The following is a 19,397-nucleotide window of genomic DNA, read 5'->3' on the forward strand; positions in this document are numbered from 1 at the left end:
GTTCCAAATGTCCCAGATTTGCCAGCAGGAGGCCCTTGGTGCTGGCTCTCCCATGGCGTTTTGCACGTCCCCGTCATTCTCTGAACGTGCCCTTGTTGTTGGGCTTGTCCTTGTCCTGCCCAGAGCTGAGCTGCTGTGTCTCTGAGCAGTGCTGGCTCCCCACGGCAGTGGGGCTCTGAGTGCTCCTGGCTCCCTTCCAGTGGGCAGAGCCACAAGTGCACATGTGTCTGGACAGTCACACACAGACACCATATGTGTGCATGTGCAGTCTGCACCTGTTTTTCATGTCTCTTGTACAGTTCACACCGATAGCTCTGATTCCCACCCAGTAACAAGGTTCCTGTTTCTGAATTCCAACTTTCCATGTCTGAAAGGCTCCCACTGTTCCTACCCTGTTTCCCCGAAAATAAGACAGTGTCTTATTTTAAGGTGTGCTTCCAAAGATGCGCTAGGTTTTATTTTCAGGGGACGTCTTATCTTTCCTGTAAGTAGGTCTTATTTTTGGAGGATGTCTTATTTTCGGGAAAACAGGGTAGTATATTTTCTCATTTGGCCAGTTTTGCGCAGGTGCTGACCTGCAGCTGTGGCCCCCACCCCAGCTGGCCCAAGTCAGGATGCCTGCCCTCAGCACAGGTGCCTCCTCCCTCCTGCAGGAGTCTGGCCCATCTAGCCCAACCCGTTATCTTCAGGTCTGAAGTTCTCAGGAAGGGAGAGGAAACTTGGATGGACTTGCAATCTTAGTTCTGATGAGTTTTTGTGTTTGCTGTTGTCACTGTATCTGCAGCCTAGTGTAGCAAGGGCAGCCCCTCCTAAAGGGGTCTCTTTTTTCAGAAAGAAGGAAGGTAGTCTGTTGCAACCACTCTGAGTGAGCTCATGATGTTTCCCAGAGATCTTGGGGCTCTTTTACAAATGTTTTCCAATGCTCTGCTTGGTCAGCTGGCTTTAGAATTTTGTCAGGGATTGGTGCATACCTTACTGTTTCATACTGCAAATGAACCTCCTTGCTCCATTTAGAACTTTGTTGCGTCCCCTTTCCCCATTTGGAGCAGCCTCTCAGCCTCTGAAATGTCTCAGAGGATGCAAGGCAAGTGCTGGCCCCACAACTCCTGTCCCTGTCCTTGAGCACAGAGACAGCCAGGATCCCCTCTCTGTCTGTAGACAGCCCTGGGTAGGCTGGCAGCTTGGGAAGCCCCCCGGCCTGGCTGCCTGGTTGCTCTGGGTTTCACTCTTGTTGACCCTGTGGGAGGCAGGTTAGGCCTGAGCAGTGGCCTCTCCACCCCTTGCTCTGCAGGCACTTGCCATGTGCCAATCGCTGTCCTAGAGCTATGCCCTATGAAGTTTACACTTTGTGGTGAAATAATTACTCAAAGGATGATGAGCGTGCCCTGCGAGGAACAAGCTGTTTCAGTGAGGGATGTGGGGTAAAGTGGGGTGGTCTCTAGCAACTCTAATAACATGACTGCCTTTGCAGATTGAGTCTGGATTCTTCCATGAGAGTGATGTGAAGATTGTGGCCAAGTCCATCCGTGACCGTGTGGCATTGATCCAGTGGCGGCGGGAGAGGATCTGGCCTGCTCTTCAGCCCAAGGAACAGAGCGACTCAGACAGTCCTGACAAGTCCAAGGGTCCCCCAGTGCCCTTGCAGGTCCAGGTGACCTACCATGCTCAAGCTGGGCAGCCTGGGCCACCGGAGCCTGAGGAACCAGAGGTCGACCAACACCTCCTCCCTCCTACGCTGCCGACCAGTGCTACCTCCCTGGCCTGTGAGTGCTTGGGATGGGGTCGCCATGGGCACCCCTCACACCCACCCTGCAAAAACCAGCTGTGGGGTTAAAGAAAAATGAAGTCTTTCCAATTAGAATGCTTTATGAGGAAGGGAGGTCAGCATAGTGGCCTGGTGGAGTGTGAAGCTGTGCGGCCCTAAGCTGTCTGCCCACAGCATGGTTATTGCTTCCAGCTATAGGTGGCTCTAGGAGCCCTGGTCACCTCCTGTGTTCCATGATGGCTAGATACCTGACAACGTCCTTGGTCCCAGCACATGTCAGGAGCCTCAGAAGAGGGTTTGTCCAGGGTGGTGGGGCAGCCCTATAGTCCCCAGACACTGGGACATATGGGTCCTGATGCCTTGACTAGTCGGGGGCTCATCCCCCAGCCCACCCTGTGGGTGTGGATGGCAGATGTGGGGGAAAGGCTGGGGACCTTCCCAGCAATCTGTGACCAGAAGGGGTTAAGTGATGCTAAAGTCCAGCTTCTCAGGGCAGGTGAGGACAAATGTGCCCTGAGCCAGCAGAGTTTGATGATTGAGTCCCACTCCTTGCTGTGGATTTGTGGATGTGGGGCAGGTTCCTTATTCTGTTAAGAGAATTACAGTCCCAGGCTCATGGGGCAACCTGCAGCTAGACGAGTTGGCTGCTCCCATGAATGGAGTGTGTCACTGTCTTGGCTTGTGATGCTTGTCACTGGGATCATCCGACTCCAGTATTATCTACCCTCTGAGATCTTTTGTACATTTTAAAGGGTGATACTAATGAATTGGTGTGAATCACTTTGAATGTGGTTTCATCCAAGACCAATTGGAGAGAATCTCATATCTTCTGCACATGATAGGCAGCAGTGTCCTGTCTTTGCCCTTGATGCCCTAAAAGTTCATCAGTGAACCAAGGACAGAGGGACACAGTTTTGTCTGTTCTGTGAATATGCATGGAGTAGCATTACAAAGTGGAGGGACCTGCTGGGGCCAGTATTTCAGGCAGTTCCTATGGAAAGACTGAAATAGTCTGTTTAATTTATTTAATATGCACATCATTCATCTGTCATTAAAAAAGCTCGTTCTTCAGAGTAGGCTATTTAAATTCACACAAGCAGTCATCACTTTGAGATAGTTTGCCTACTATTTATTTCACTCAAACCTGCTCAGGTTTGCTTTGGAGAAAAAAATTAGTACATCATTGCTCCATTTATTTTCTGATAAATCTGAAAAATTGAAGAGCACAAACTTTTTATAGGAAAAAGTTTTCCGTGTTTGACACAGCACTAAATACTTTAAAACTGTAAATGTGGGTTAAATAATTTCTAGGATGGGAATTTAAAACTCTCCTTTTGTTGTACTTTGAGGAGACATAGTTTGAGATCTGGAAATGTGTTCTCCTGTGATCAGAAGTTGCAAAGGTTTGATCCACTGTGAGCAGATCGGATGGATCAACCAATGAGTTCAGTTTGGGTGCAGGTGCTCTTTCTGCATCAGATGCCCTCCAGTCTGTCTCGTGCAGGGGCCATGGCTTTTGAGTGGGAGCAGGGGCTCAAAAAGGCTTTTATGTTTATTGAAGTTTCTTTAAAATAGGTAAAACAGTCACATGGTATAAAATTCAGAAAGTCTAAGAGGATATACAGCCAGCCATTTAGTTGTCCTCCCTACAGGCGACAGATGTGACCAATCTCTTAATTGTCCGTCTGGGGATAATCTACACACGTAGCCCACCATTTACTAACATATATGAACATACACAAGTCCACAGGCCCACATACACACTCACACATGGACATGGGCATGTACACAAACACACAGACACATGTATACCCCACACCTGTGTGCATACATGGACATCACCCACTCACTTGCACACATGCATGCACATATACGTGTGAGCACATACCCACACCTGTGTGCACTAAGGCATGCACATGTACATGCACACAATCCAGAGGCACATGTGTGCACACAGACACACACGCTTCTGTATCCCCCTCTACTCCACAGTGTTTAGTTGCCCCTCAACCAGTGCTTTTCTGCACCTTGCCCTGGTCTGTTCTGGGTCAGAAGAGGAGGCCTGTCCTCACTCTCCCATCTGGTGCGGGATGCCCAGGGGTGGCAGCCATGCTGTGCTTCCTGAGGTGAACTGGGGGGGGGTGCAGATAGCATGCATGGAAGCTGGGAAGGACCTGGTCCGTGGAACGAGATTGCCAGACAGACATACATTTGTGTATTGCAAGATACAACCTCACATCTGCCTACCAGCGGTCCTGATCAGGTTCAGAGGGGGCTTCCTCAACTCTATTTAAGCAATTGCACAGTTCGTTATTAGGTTCAGAAATGATTTCTAAAATTTTTAACAACGACTACATTTGCTATAACACATATGATTAGACTTGCTCTACTTGAAACTTGTCAGGTCTGTGCACGTTTTCTTTCCCACCCTCCCTCCCGCCCTCTCTGTAAGTGGAAATGACCACTTTAATGATCTGTCAGCTCATTAAAAATCAGAGCTGCGTGTCTAATTGGTTTTGCACAATTAAACCTCAGCATTCTTTATGTCTTCCTGGGTTAAAATAAGTTCTAATCAGTCCCTGGGAAAAATGGTCTTAATGTGAAACCAACAAGATTTCCGCTTTACTTTGTGTAATTTATAAATGGACACAATGCAGACTCTTGTGAAAATAGTTTGGTATTTGTAGGTGGCAAGTCCTAATTTTTCTGTAGTTTTTGGAACCTGGAAGCCAGTGAACCCAAAGTGCCATTTCAGACAGCTTGTTATTTTTCCCTCTCTATTGGCCTGGCCACGCAGGTGAAGGCATTCCCAGGCACATCTTCATGAGACAAGCCTGTGGGCTGTGGGGTTTCTATCTTCACCCCCATGGGTTCAATGGGGCCAGGCTGGCCTGACCCACGCAAGGCCAGCCTCTGGGGAGCCTTGGACCGTGGACACTTAGTGCCACCCCTTTTTTGATGTCCCCTACACACCAGGGGCATCTGCCTCTCATGGTCTCTCAGGGGACTTGAGGGTAGAGGTGAAGGACCTTGGCTCCATTTTCCAGTCAATTAGACCTGGTCTTGTGACCCTGATCCTCTCAGTTCAGGCCCTCTGCCACTGTGTGCAAAGGGAGTTAGGGTCCTAAGACATCCTCGCCCCTTATAAAACATGAGTGATTATTCCTTCACAATTAAGATAGCAACTTTTAACTGGGCATGGTGGCTCGCACCTGTAATCCTAACACTTTGGGAGGCCAAGGTGGGAGGATTACTTGAGCTCAGAAGTTTGAGACCAGCCTGAGCAAAGTAAGATCCTGTCTCTACTGGAAAAAAAAAAAGAAAAATAGAAAAACTAACCAGGCATGGTGGTGGGCACCTGTAGTCACAGCTTCTCTGGAGGCTGAAGCAGGAGGATGCTTGAACTCAGGAGTTTGAGGTTGCTGTGAGTAAGGCTGACCACTATGACACTCTAGCCTGCGTGACAGAGCAAGACTTTCAACATTTTCTTAACTTGAACACTCCAGCAGCCTCCCAGGTCTCTTCAGGCTTTTAAGAGCTGGAATGATGCTTACTATCCAGGCCTTACTGGATGACATGCATGTGCCCTGTCTGTAAACAAAGGGGACAACTGTGCCTGCTTCCTGGGAGGGTTGGCAAGATGGATGTGCCCTGGTCTTGCTGGTCAGATGTCAGCTGTATCAGGGTAGGCACACAGTCACAGCCCTCTGTACCTTTCTATAGCAGTTGAGTGTTTAAACCACATACACATGTCTTTTGTGCGATCTGGAAAAACAGCCAAGCCTTTGTTTTGCAGAGGAAAATGTACAGATGAGCCAACGTTTGCTTATGTGGTATGTGGAGATGTCTGCTCTAAGTCCTATTTTTGTCCTCCCCAGCGGACAGCACCTTTGACAGTGGCCAGGGCTCCACGGTGTACTCGGACTCACAGAGTAGCCAGCAGAGCGTAGTGCTGGGCTCCCTTGCAGATGCAGCGCCCCCCCAGGCCCAGTGTGTATGCAGCCCCCCTGTGAGCGAGGGGCCTGGCCTGCCCCAGAGCCTGCCATCGCTGGGGGCCTACCAGCAGCCAACAGCCACGGTGAGTCAGTGCCTCTTCCCCTGTGACCCAGTCTGAGGGGACTAGGGCTCCAGAGCCCCTGCGATGGGCCGTTCAGTGTGTGTAGCACTGTGTCAGTCTCTGGCCACAGGAAAGACCTGCCAGATAGAACGACACACTGTTGGGAAACAGACCCTAGGAGCCCCCAGAGCTTGAGATGCTGTGACAGTGCTCACCCAGCCCTGTCCCAGGGCAGGCCCTGGTAGTCACAGTGACAACACGCAGCCACAGCATGCCTCCCAGCAACTGGGCCTGGGATGTTACCTCAGACTGTTCCAACGATCACAGAAAAGCATCAGTTGTAATAATGAAACCTGAGCCCCATGTCACTGTCCAGCCCACTGAGGATAGGTCCAGCAGCTCCTGGCACTTCTCCCCTGGATATTGTGCAGCCCTTAAAGTCAAAGTGAGGAGGCTGGGGTGGGATGTGGGGGATGTTGTCTGGAAGCCTGAACCATGGAGCCTCTGGCCATGACTGCACCCTTGAGATGATTCCTATGGTCTGGGAAAGACTAAGATGAGTGGAGTCACATTTGGCATTTATTTTTGATTTTGATTTGTTTTGTTGTTGTTGTTATGGTTTTTGGCCAGTGCCGGATTTGAACCCACTACCTACGGTATATGGGGCCAGTGCCCAACTCCTCAAGCCACAGGTGCTGCCCTGATTTTGATTTTTTTTTTTTAAATACTAAAGAAAGTAAAACACTCACTTCTTTCCCAGTCCAAGTCCTTATAGCCACAGAGGAGTTGCCTGTGAACTCAGGCAGTGGTACAGGGTCCTCAGAGGGTGACTTATGGGGTTGACCACTCCTGTCTGGTGCTTTGGTTCTGCCAGTCTCACTTTCAGCACTGTGACCATCTTCTTGGTGCTGGCTGAGCATGGGTGCTTGGGCCATTCTGGCTACCACTGTCCTGCTGGGTGCCCTGCTGCACCCCTGCAGGAAGGCTCTCTGCGCTGGCTGTGGACTTTCCCCTTCACCTTCTGTCCATGCATGGATGGGCTGTCAGAACACCCAGAAGGTCCCTTTGGAAAAGTGGTTGAAGGCATTTGCCGAGTCTGCCTTTGCTGACCAGTTTCCCAGGACTCATTTGCTATTTGCATTTTACAAAATGAAGCAAAATGTGATTTTAAGTGGTGGAAAGAACTCCCTTAAAAATAGGCTACTTGCTACTCCAGAGTGGTGATTCTTGGCTTTGAGGATCACCCAGTCTGGGGCTGAGACAGAACATTCTGCTGGGCTCTCGTCCTCCTCAGCCCAGGGTAGGGCTTCCCTGTTCTATATGACGCACTCCTTGCCTGGGTTCCCCTGAGCTGAGTCCTTCTCCTGTGGCCTCGGTGATGTGGCCCAAAGTCATTGTATAAGACAGGAAGCCTGAGTCAGTGTATAAGCCCACAGTCAGGGTATAAGCCAAGAGGCCCGAGCAAGTTGGTCACAAGGGCAGCCACCATGGACTGGAAGCCCAAGCTCTTTCTCCCATCTCACTGCCTAGTGATGCAGAGACACATTGGCTAGGGCCTGGATGGGGGTCCCAGGTGACTGTGTGATGGCCTGCCCTGTACCTCTCCTGGGAAGAGGTTGCTGTGGTGACATGCCACAGGGGCTCAGTAAAGAAATAGACAGGCAGCAACAGTAGGGGCCCCTGGAGCATGGGGCGGAGGCCATCAGCTTTGAGGCTCTTAGACCCTGCTGAAGCTCCTGGCTGTGCACAGTACCTGGAGCTGGTGAATGGATAATCTGGCCCAATTGACTCATTCCACCCTGTGGCTTCAGGTAAATCCAGAAGCATAGCTCAATCCCAGACGCACCTGTCTTCCCACTTCACCCCATGCTGCTTTTCCTAAAGCACTGACTTCAACTTCAAAAGACAAGTAAGCGATGACAGCCTTGAGAATCACTGTTGCTTACGCGATCCAGAGACTCCTCCCTCCCCCAGGGAGAGAATGCTCTGTGGTAGGGGAGAAGAACCAGGAGCCTAGCTTCAAAGTCAGGGACCACATTCAGATTTGTTTCCTCTAGAGCTTGCCTGCTCCTCAGGTTCCCCTTGTTTTGAAGCAAATCCCACACAGCAAGACATTTTGCCCATAAATATTTCAGTCTCTATCTCTGCATAGTAAGAATTCTTAGAGAACAAAGCTCAGTGTCATTATTTTTTTTCAGTGTCATTATTATACCAACAAAATTAACAAATTAGCAGCAATTCCTTAATGCATCTGCTATCTGAATGTTCAGATTTCTGATTCTTTTGCGGCCTGTGTTCACACTGTTGCTGCCTGGGGGTCACGTCCCATCTGTGAGGCCCATTTCTCTCTCTCTTTGTAGCTGAGGTCATGGAGGAACCCAGCACTGCTGAGTGCCTACTGTGCTGGTTTTGCTGCCTGCTCCTCTATGGTGTGGGACCTTTCTCAACTCGCCCTGTGCTAACAGTTCATTCTCCACAGTTCTGCAAAGCCTCTGTAATGACCCTTTTTTATTGTTGCCTTATATTCCTTGGGGTTGATGTGCCAGACTGTGGCTGTTTGAGGCCTTTCACTGTCATGAATGACACCACAGGGGCCACACATCATTCTCCTGGGAAAGGGGTCTCTAGCCGGGAGCATAGCCCTGGTGGACCCAGCACAGCCTCTGAATGTGGCCCTGTGCTTTCTGCAGCCTGGCCTGGCAGTGGGCTCTGTCCCTACCCCTGCCTGCCCTCCAGTTCTCCCGCAGCATTTCCCAGAGCCGGTGATGAGCTTCGCCCCTGTGCTGCCGCCGCCCAGTGCCCCTGTACTCACAGGTCCCAGCCAACCAGCAGCCCCTAGCCAGCAGGTGAGTTGTGTGGCTGCAGCTGCCTGTCCATCTTGGTGGGTGCTCAGCTCTGTTGGCCCTGGAGCCCAGGTCCATGAGCACCTCCCATGGCCCCTTGTCTCTCGTCCTCTGTAGTTCCCCCTGGGCCTGCAGTTTGGATGGGGGTAGAGGAGGCTCTCGTGTGTGTGTGTGTGTGTGTGTGTGTGTGTTTGCGCACGCACGCGCGCGCGTACGTGTCAGTCGTGGGGCCCTGCAAATGGAAGGCTTTAATCACTTGGAACATTTCTTCAAAGTTTGCCTTCTCCGGGTTCCAGACTGGCTGCAGTTTGAGGGTCTGTGTGTGCATGTATGGGAGACTGTGAGAGTGTGTGCACAAGTGAGTGTGTATGAGACTATGCATGTGTATCCAAGTGTGTGCATGTGTGAGAGTGTGTGTTGCTGTGTCTGAGCATGTGGGATACACCCACCTCTCAGCACGTCAGGGGTCTAAAGGGAGCTCCTTCTCTCCCTCCAGCCACCTCCACTGGCCCAGCCGACACCCCTGTCGCAGGTGCTGGCCCCACAGCCTGTGGGACCCCTCCAGCCTGTGCCCCCCCACCTGCCTCCGTATCTGGCTCCGACCTCCCAGGTGGTGGCTCCCACTCAGTTGAAGCCCCTCCAGATGCCGCAGGTGCCCTTGCAGTCAATCACTCCAGTCCCCCCACAGGTACCTCCTAGCCAACAGCTGCTGTTGGTGCCTTTAGTTTGCCAGGCCCTGGCCAGTGTCCCAGGGCACCCATGGTGCTTGTCTGCATGTGACCTATGACCTGGGGTGGAGGGTGAGCTGGGAGTTGGGCTGGGCAGCATGGAGTTTACCCACCATCATGTGCGCCAGAACCATTCTGGGTGCTTGCATGGTGGGCCACTTGTCCTCTTCACCCACCCACTGTGGTGAGCATGGTGACAGTTTACCTTCACAGCAAGCCTGGCTCCTCTCTCCTGCCCTTCAGCTTTAGTTTCTCTCCCAAATTTGTGGGCCATTCTTAGTGCTTCCAGGCCATGATGCCTGGGCTAAGGGCATCAGATGGAGTCCCCTAGGGAGGGTGGGGTGATGTAACACCCTGTCACACGGCAGCCACCCATTGGTGTGCCTGTCTGCCCTCAGTGTCAGTTTTAGGTACATCCAAGGTCAGAGACAGGAGTGACAGGGTGGCTGCTAAGATGGCACAGAGAGCAGGCAGGTTAGTTCTAGGTGACTGCTTATCTGAACGTGGTCCTTTAGAGGCTCAGCAGCTAGCTGGTGACACTGCTGCAGGGAAGCCTGGCCATGGAGGTTCAACTGAAGCAACCTCTGAGGTCTTTTTGTGGGGACACTGTCCATAGCTAGTGATACCTGACTGCACGTAACTGGTGTAGAATGTAGCCAGGGTCAGCCCAGGCGATTGGCTTCAAGGACCATAGGTATTTAGAACCCTTCCATGATGGGGATGGGCTGCTATCTCAGGAGGTGTGCTTCACTCTGAAGATGGTGGTTCCTATAGGCCCCATCTGGAAGACTCTTTTGTGTCATCTCACCCACTGCCTGGTCCCTGTCCTCATCACAAGTTAGATTCAGCTTAAGAATCTGGTTAAATCATCCTGTTCATGGTGGCTGTGCTGTTTATTTAGTTTTCTTCCAAATGGAAATAGATGTGGGCATTTTTGCTGCCGTAATCACTCAGAGGAGTACGTTAGGCAGTGCTCAGGGCATGTGCTAGATAGGTGCTAAATCTACTGGGTCCTGTGTCCACCATTTCTAGGAGGTGCATGCATCACTGAGAGGGCGCAGAAGGGTGTTTGGGGGGCTTCTGCTTCAGGGAGGCTGGACAGGATAAGGGTGTCGCCTCAACCAGCCAAGGAGAACTCAAAGATTTGCCTTCTCTGAGACTCCTCCCGGGAGTTCAGTTTCCACGTGAACTTGTATAGGTTGTGGGGATTAGGCTGATGTCATTTCAGATGTCTGGGGCCAGGCTGGTGATTCCAGCAGCTCTTCCACGTGAAAATGATCCAAAGCTTTGAAGCCACTTCTCTGTGACCTGTGGTCATCACTAAGACCTTTCAGTATCTGTGCTGCCCCAACTCCCCCAGAGACACCAGCATGGCCTGTTGGGTGGGTGTGGACACAGGGGCAGCCTCTTGGTGCTGACGCTGAGGGTGACCTTCAGCAGGTCATTTCAGGTGGCCGACTTCCTGTTCTATTTAAAAAGTTACACTCTGGGGGTTTTTGTTTTGATTTCCACTTGGGTTCTCTACACAAAAGTGTCTCAGATTGAAAAAGCTGTGCTGTGTTCTTCCCACCAATCCTGCTGACTGTGGCTTACTTGCATGTAGGTTTTGTGGGCAAGGATCCCTTGGGGGGCCATACTGACTTGCTCCTGTGTTTCTTTCAGATGCCTCCAGTTCCTGTTGTGCCCCCCATCACACCCCTGGCGGGAATTGACAGCCTCCCTCCAACCCTCCCTGACCTGCCGGCCGCAAACGTGCCCCCTGTGACCCCTGTGCCACCTCCTCAGTATTTCTCTCCGGCTGTGATCTTGCCGAGCCTCGCTGGCCCCTTGCCCCCTGCATCCCCAGCCCTGCCTCTGCAGACCGTCAAGCTGTCCCACCCTGCCGGGGTGCCCCTGACCATGCCCTGCCAGACCATCGTGCCAAATGCATCGGCCACCATCCCCCTGCTAGCCGTGGCCCCACCGGGCATGACTGCTCTGTCCATTCACCCTTCAGTGGCCCAGCTTCCAACCCAGCCCGTGTACCCGGCAGCCTTCCCGCAGATTGTGCCCGGTGATGTCCCGCCCTCCCCTCACCATGCAGCGCAGAGTATGCGGGCCGCTCCCCCGCAGCCGGCACCACCTATGCATCCTGAGCCCCTCCAGCCCAGTGTGCACCTTCCTGAGCCAGCCACTTCGGCTGCCATGCCAGGGAGCCAGGTAATCCCCTTCGGGACAGGGATCCATCCTCCTGGCACTGGGGGACACTTACGTTCTAAAGATGCAAGGGATTCTTGGCAGATCTATTCTCCCTCCATCTTCCCTGGGCCTGCAGTCCCCCTGGGCATTGTGACAGAGAGTCAGTTGGGGCTGGGCAAGGTAGCACCCTGTTCTTGCCCCTTTTGGAAGGGGATGTGTTTGAGGCCGAGGGAGGTAGAGGCTGATGCCATCGTAGGGCCTGTATCCCACATAGGCCATGAACCTTGGGAAGTAGTGGCTGATAGAGTCCACAGCGCCTCCCTTCTTCAGGGCCAGTAGCCCCTGGTCTCATGGCCAAGGGTACCCGGCAGGCCCAGCATCTTCTCACCTGTCCTCACCCAAGGCTGATCTGGCAGCCTCCATGCACTGGTCAGGGTCAGCCCTTCACAAAGCACCTTGTCAAGGTGAGGCAGGGTGGGCAATGCCAATTTTAGGGTGAGGAGATGAAGAGAATAGAGGGCATGGGGCTGCTGGCTGGAAGGGCGGTTGTAGCAGGACCAGGGGATCCTGTCATGGTGTCAGGTGGAGACCCCCGTAGCAACTCACTGGCTAAGAAGGGACGCTGTGGGACATGGGACTCCACACACTGAGCAACCCACTCATGCTCTGGAAGTCCCAGGCTATTTTGTTAAAACTCAAGTGAGGGTAGGAACTGGTTTGAGAGCCATCTCACTGGGGAACCCCTCACCTGGGCATCCCCCCACCTGGGAGCCCCTCACCTGGGCATACCCCTACCTAAGCATGCCTCACCTGGGTGCTCCCACACTTGGGAGTTCCTTACCTGCCCCCCTAACCTGGCCCCATCCTGGCTCTGAGCCCCTCAACTCTGTGGCCATGGCATATCCCTGCCTTTCAAGCCCCAGGCCTCTCAGTAAAGCACCTGACACAGACACTGTGGAGAGGCCTGGGATAGAGCATCCCTGGGTGCCAGGTGCCCTCAGCCCAGTTTGTGCCACATCCAGTCTGGAGACCCTGTGTTTTGAGACATCACTTCTGGCTGTTACTTCTTACTGTCTTATTTTCAGAGGGATCTGTACTTGGAGAGGGACATCCTTGTTGCCTTTCCCCTTTGTGTTTGCTGACATACCTGGGCACAGCCCCAGCCCCCTGAGCAAAGGTGATGCTGGTGGCCGACTTCCACCCTGTCCCATATTCCCCCAGGTCCTGCTTGGCCACCCGCTTCCCTATGCTGTGGATGTTGCCGCTCAAGTTCCCTCTGTGCCTGTGCCGCCGGCTGCTGTCCTCTCCCCGCCTCTGCCAGACGTGCTGCTACCTGCCGCCCCTGAGGTCCTGCCTCAGTTCCCTAGCTCTCTGGCCCCCACGGTGGTAGCAGCTACTCAGAGTGTGCCTGCCCAGACTGCCACACTTCTGCCACCGGCAAACCCACCATTGCCTGGTGTGCCTGTGATTGCCAGCCCCTGCCCAGCCGTCCAGTTGACAGTAGAACCAGCCCAAGAGGTGTGTGTCCTGTTCTCTGTCCATTCCTGTGTTCCAGCATTGCAGCCATCTAGGGACTTTGGGTCTTGGTGCTAGAGGTCAAGGACACTTAGCTTTGGGACAACCACATGGGGCCTCTTCTCATTTCTCTCTCTAGATTTCACACCTTCTGTAAACCCACATCAAGGGGGAGGGTGTGATTTTTATAGATGATTTTGCAGGCTGCTTTCATTTGAACAGGATACAAAAACCTTTGAAAATCTTTTACAGAAGCAGTGTGTCCTCTTTGAGGGATGATTAAAGTGGGTTAACATATTTAGAAAGTCAGTGGCCCCCAGCTTTTAGGAATCTGCTTGACCCCAAGCATCTCCACCAGATAAAAACCTCCATGCCCACCTGCTTCCGTATGCCCGCCCCCCGGGCTGTAGTTGGAGGGCATTGGGTATCGGCTGGGCCAAGGTGGGGGAGGAACTGCGGGAACCAGAACAATCTGTTCTCTTTTCTCTGGGTTTTTATTTCAGGAGCAGGCCCCACAGGACAAGCCGCCCAGCCTCCCGCAGAGCTGTGAGAGGTACTATGGCCAAGCCTCACCCTCAGGGATGCACATGGGGTACACGCCTAGATGCTGACTCAGCAAGGCCCTGCCATGTTTCGTGTGGAGCCTGCTCTGATTTGCCTGATGCTGTCTGGGTTTTGAACAAGAATCACCCCCTCTTTCAAACTTGACCCAATGGAATCTCAGGGACCTCATTTTTTGGTCTTGTCAGCCATTGTTAAAATCTGGGTGTTAGTGGCTGCAGGCTGCACTCTGGGTCTGAGTTCTGGGTCTGGTGCTGGTCTGCAGTGCTCAGGAGCAGGGAGAGGCCATGGGTTGAGGGTTGGCAGCACTCAGGGCTGGGAGGGTGGCCCCTGTGTGCAGGACTGAGTCCAGCCCAGACCCTGGGTCTCCTGCCCTCTCAGCTGTGGCCATGTGTTCAGGTGTTCCTACCAGTGATCCTACCAGTTGCTACCACTTTCAGTGATCATTTGTTCTACTCTCTGGGGTACTGGGCACTGTGTGTGCTCAGGTTTTGGTACTCTGCTCCAGTTCACACAGCAGCCCCAAGTAGCTGGTGTGTTTCTGTTGCTAGTGCACAGATGGGGAAACTGAGTCATGGGGCTGATTCACAGGGCAGGGGACTCCCAGGAGCAAAGTCACACAGCTAGGAGCTGGGAAACTTGTGCTTCTCTCCTGGCCCCGTGCCACCTGGGCACCGCAGGGAAGTGAAAGGGCACAGGCCCTGAAGTAGGCTTGGGGTCCTGGTTGGAGTGGCCACTGCCTCTGTAGGTTACCCTTTTGGGCCTTGAAGGTTTTAAGTCCCCTGGGCTGTTTTCTGCAGAAGTCAAGCTTTCCAACCATAGCCAGTGTGTTGGTCCATTAACGTTCTTGGTTTTCACTCAGCTATGGAGGTTCTGATGTCACTTCTGGAAAAGAGCTGAGTGACAGCTGTGAAGGCACCTTTGGAGGGGGCAGGCTGGAGGGCAGGGCTGCCCGGAAGCACCACCGCAGGTCCACACGCGCCCGCTCCCGGCAGGAGAGGGCCAGCCGGCCCCGGCTGACCATCCTGAATGTGAGTGGCTGGGGCACTGGATGCACGGTGCAGTGTCCTCCGCGGTCTGACCATGCTGGTGCCTGCAGGTGTGCAACACGGGAGACAAGATGGTGGAGTGTCAGCTGGAGACCCACAACCACAAGATGGTGACCTTCAAGTTCGATTTGGATGGGGACGCGCCTGATGAGATTGCCACGTATATGGTGAGGCTGGGTCCAGGTGGCATGTCAACTCCCTGTGTGCTCACGTGTGTGGTGCTGGTCGGGCCAGGGGTCGTCAACAGTGAGCACTGACTCCCTGCACCTTTGGCTCCATTTTCTCCTTCCCACACTCAGCAAGATCCCTTGGGTTGGGGAGGTCAGCTTGAAGCATGTGTTCATAACCTCCCCAAGATGGTATCTCCCAAGAACCTAAGCCTGCTGCTCGGAGTGAAAGTAGGGGATTTGTGAGTAGGTCATTTGAGTGAGCAAAGAGAAGCTGTGTCCCCAAAGTCTAATGTCCTGTGATCTTTGTCTTTGCTTAGAGCCAGGCTGCAGGATCTGAGCCCCATCCCTGTGCCCCCTACCCAGCTCTGTATGCTTCTCTGCTCAGTGCCACCCCTCCCTGATGGTGCAGACTACCCTGAGTCCATGACACCTCACCCACACTCCCTGGGGATCTTACCATGTCCCTAGCACCTGAGTCCAGGCTAGGAATGAGGGTCTCAGGCCCTCAGAAAGTATCCAGCTAAAAGCACATGAAGAAATAGGAGAAAAGGGGTGGCGCCTGTGGCTCAGTGAGTAGGGCGCCGGCCCCATATACCGAGGGTGGCGGGTTCAAACCCAGCCCTGGCTGAACTGCAACCAAAAAATAGCCGGGCGTTGTGGCGGGCGCCTGTAGTCCCAGCTGCTCGGGAGGCTGAGGCGGGAGAATCGTGAAAGCCCAAGAGCTGGAGGTTGCTGTGAGTCCTGTGACATCGTGGCACTCTACCGAGGGTGGTAAAGTGAGACTGTCTCTACAAAAAAAAAAAGAAATAGGAGAAAAGGGTACACTTGTATTCCCCAAACTTACTAGTCCATCTGTAATTACCTCACAGGAAGATCTTCGTGCCTGAGTAAAGTTTAGGAAGCCTAAGAAGCTGGGTCCTAAAGAAGCTGCCAGCAGTGCTGGCTAGTGTTGTAGCCTCCCACCCCAGATGACCACTGAGTACCCATAGTGAGGCCAGCATGACGGAGGAACAGAGTATTAAATGTAATTTAATTCAGTGATGTGAACTGCTTCACATGCCTAGTGGCTGCTGCCCCCTTGGACTGTGTCCTCCCAGCTACCCCTGCCATGGCTTCCTTAAATCCTGATGCCAGCTTTCTGCTGGGGCAGGTCTGTGCCTTAGCATCTGCTCTTGGCACCTTGGACAAACCTCTCCTGGAGCCCAGCCCCAGAGCACAGTAGCATTAAAGAAGAAATTATTCTAATACTTGTTTAAATGGTTAGGAAGACTTTTTTTAGGAACGTGGCAATGAGAGAAAGAATGGACTAAACTCTGAAAGTAGCAGGGATAGGTGCCAGTTTATAGCCAAGGAGCAGGATAGGGGGCCGGTGAGTGGAAAACAGAGCAGAGAGATGTCAGGCTAGGTGATTCTGGCAAAACCCCCTTACCAGGATCTGTGCTGAGGGCAAGTCAGAGGCTTGGACCTCAAGGGTGGGGCTGAGGCATTTGGTCTGATGTGGAAGCTATGGATTCTCACTACGCTTACTTAGCAGGGCTTCTGCTACAGCTGGGTTAGGCTGAAGACAGGATGGGGCCACTTCAAGGGGAGAGTCTGAGGCACCTGACTGTGGTCAGGGAGGCGCTGGTTCCTCGGGCACAGTGGGAGCAAACACAAGATCTGTGCCAGCCACTGAAACTGTAGAATGTCTCTTCTCTCACTTTACTGTTCTGCCATGTATCTCATATTACCCTATCCATATACATTCATATATTATGAAGTATAATAATAAAGTGAAGTGACTATGAGGTTGTCACTCAGCCTCTGGCTGCCGTGCAGGCGGTCGACGCTGTCTCTGTAGCTTCCCATCCTGCCCCACTCACTGCTGGCATTGTGTGTTCAGCGTTCCCTTGTTTTCAATAGTTTTAGTCTTTTTTTTTTTTTTTTTTCAGTTTTGGCAGGGCCGGGCTTGAACCCGCCACCCCTGGTATGTGGGGTCGGCACCCTACTCCTTGAGCCACAGGCGCCGCCCAGTAGTTTTATTCTGTATCTTTGTGTACACAAACATGAGTGCACCTCCCTGTATAGAAAGTGTATTTGGTCGTGGGCCTGGTAAACATGATGTCTTCTCAGATGAGTCTTTTTTTGAGTTTGAGGTTTTTTTGCTCAGCGCTCTGATTTTTCTCTCAATTTATTGCTTTTTCTCTCATCTTTTAAAATCAAGTCATCCAAAATATCCTTATGAAGTAAGCATGGTACAAATATGCAAATTTGGTTTATCACAGCAGCTGTCCATTTGGCCTCAGCTGAGCTCCTACCCCACCCCTCCCTGGCCCTGGCGACACACAAGCTTCAGGGACTCCAGCTGAAAGAGTGGCCAGCTCCTTCCTTCCCTGTGGACTGTATTCCTCTGAGCATGGGGTGCGAGCCATCCCTAAACACTCTGTCAGTGGCAGAAATTTTGCAGGGCCTTTGGGTCATTGTTCTGATCAGTCCCTCCGAGCCCCCTGCTGACCCCTGTGGTGGTGGAGGAGCTGATAAGGTTTGGAGTTAATTGGTATTGATCCCAGGTCATACGTGGACCTTGTATTTTTAGTTTTTTCTGTTTTGTGTTCACATTAATTTTAATCCCAGTATACATAAAAATAAATACATAGCTAACAGGAAAGCAATTTTCCAATTGCTAAGAGGTTCTAGTTCAGTTTCATTTAGTGAAAATTTCATGAAATTGGAACGTTGCATGAGTTCTTGCATGGAGAACCTGTATCTCAGCTGGATGCTCCAACTTTGACTGCATCGTACTCCTCTTAGTGAAAATCGACTTAATTTTTTACTAAATTAAGAGGTGAATTGTGCAATGTAGCATGTGCCCAGCCTCTGTCTGGGGGTGTCATGGAGCTCTACTCTGCAACCAGCTCATTGGGGGGCCAGATGGAGCTAGCTCGGGGGGGGGGGATCCTGAGGGATGGATGCCCCATGCAGGGCCCAGGGCTTCTTGGTGACTGGAGAGGATGGGAGAAAAGGGTCAGGGGGTGGACCTCACTGGGAAGGACAGGCTGTTTGTATGGTTTTCTGAGATGCACAGTGTCCCATCTGCCTGAGTGGCTGCAGATGCAGATGGAGCACATTGTGAGCCAGGGACCACATGCCCACAGTGAGAGGTGGGGACTGCAGACGTGTCCTCCTAAACTGCTGGCTGTGTGGTGTCTGGGGACCTGCCAGCTGTCCTCCCCTGGGCCATGGTGGGAGCTTTTTTCTGGAGACTGGGCCATACCTACCTGTGTGCCAGATTGCAGCCAAAAAGGCCAGAGGCTGAGGCTGGTAGAGCAGGAGGTACAGACACCAAGAGATACCATACGGCCATATCACGGTGGCTTTGCTGTCCTTGTAGGTACTTTCTATCCCCTCAGGGTCTCACCTTCAGTCCACCCCCTTGTCTCTCACAACCGCCTGGGTGTCTATGCCTCAAATGGGCCCTCCCACCTCTTTCTAGTCTCAGTCTTTGGCCCCCCTCCATTCAGTGTACCTACCCGCCCTGTAGATGGCTGGACTGGCCTTGAGGAGGAGGCTGGACTGTGTCAGGAGGCTTGCCCTTGAGCTGTTGCCATTCTCTTCCTGTCATGATGCTTTCTGCTTCTCTCGTTGAGCTGCATGGCGCCCCCACCCCACCCCACCCCCGCACCCCCCTCGACTCAGGCCCTGTGTCCCTTCATTGTGTCTTTCCCTGGGGCTTAGTGAGGGTAGAAACCAGTCAATCTCTGATAAAGACCCAGGGAAGGTCCTTACCAGCAGTGCTGTGTGTCTGTTTGCAGGTGGAGCACGACTTCATACTGCAGGCGGAGCGGGAAACGTTTATTGAGCAGATGAAGGATGTCATGGACAAGGCAGAGGACATGCTCAGCGAGGACACAGACGCTGACCGCGGCTCTGACCCAGGGGCCAGTCCTCCGCACCTCAGCACCTGTGGCCTAGGTGCTGGGGAGGTGAGAGTGGGAAGTCTGTGTGAAAAGTGGTGAGAGTGGTGGCCAGGCGGGTGGGCACTGCAGCTTGGTGGGCTGACTTCTGGTCCCTTTGCCTCACTCAGGAAAACCGGCAATCCCAAGCCAATGCCCCTGTGTATCAGCAGAATGGTGAGTCTGCCCCTGAGGCTCTGCTTGGCAGAGCAGACAGGCCTTTGTAAAGAACCTTTTCCCTAACTTTCCTCCTTGCTATTTCTCAGCAGGCATTTGATAAAAGCTCCACTGAGCATATTGCCAGGGGCTCAGCCATTGTGTTGGGGAGAATTACAGGAGGTGTGGTGACCAGGGCTTCCCATATGGGGATGGCCACCCCAGCTGAGGAGCCCTCACCTGCTGACCAGCATCACTGCCTTCATGAATGATGCTGGGGGCACTCCTGAGAGTCTTGGGCTGCCCACCTGGCCCTATCCTCTAATGGGAGAGAAAAGCAAATAGAAGCCTCTTACCAAGGGGCATGGGGCTGCCTGTTTCAGGGAGAGAAGCTTTTTAGGATTATAACTGGGAACTGGGTTCCCCACCCACACCCTTCCTGG

General features: G+C 52.7%; 1 protein-coding gene across 10 annotated transcripts in view; it reads left to right on the plus strand.

The window, feature by feature from the left end:
- WNK2 (WNK lysine deficient protein kinase 2) overlaps positions 1-19,397 on the plus strand; it is a 124,873-nt gene that overhangs the window by 59,675 nt on the left and 45,801 nt on the right. For 9 of the 10 annotated variants that reach the window (XM_053577930.1, XM_053577948.1, XM_053577958.1 and 6 more), the window contains exons 8-18: positions 1,472-1,763; positions 5,644-5,843; positions 8,513-8,668; positions 9,162-9,353; positions 11,056-11,592; positions 12,793-13,089; positions 13,590-13,639; positions 14,510-14,678; positions 14,747-14,863; positions 18,658-18,828; positions 18,930-18,975. In XM_053577930.1, the coding sequence (XP_053433905.1) occupies positions 1,472-1,763; positions 5,644-5,843; positions 8,513-8,668; positions 9,162-9,353; positions 11,056-11,592; positions 12,793-13,089; positions 13,590-13,639; positions 14,510-14,678; positions 14,747-14,863; positions 18,658-18,828; positions 18,930-18,975 (2,227 nt within the window). The remainder of the gene's footprint in view (positions 1-1,471; positions 1,764-5,643; positions 5,844-8,512; positions 8,669-9,161; positions 9,354-11,055; positions 11,593-12,792; positions 13,090-13,589; positions 13,640-14,509; positions 14,679-14,746; positions 14,864-18,657; positions 18,829-18,929; positions 18,976-19,397) is intronic. The other variant, XM_053577984.1, reaches the window with a different exon arrangement.

The sequence above is a fragment of the Nycticebus coucang genome, chromosome 2, assembly GCF_027406575.1.
Source record: "Nycticebus coucang isolate mNycCou1 chromosome 2, mNycCou1.pri, whole genome shotgun sequence".
In the NCBI taxonomy this organism is placed as follows: domain Eukaryota; kingdom Metazoa; phylum Chordata; class Mammalia; order Primates; family Lorisidae; genus Nycticebus; species Nycticebus coucang.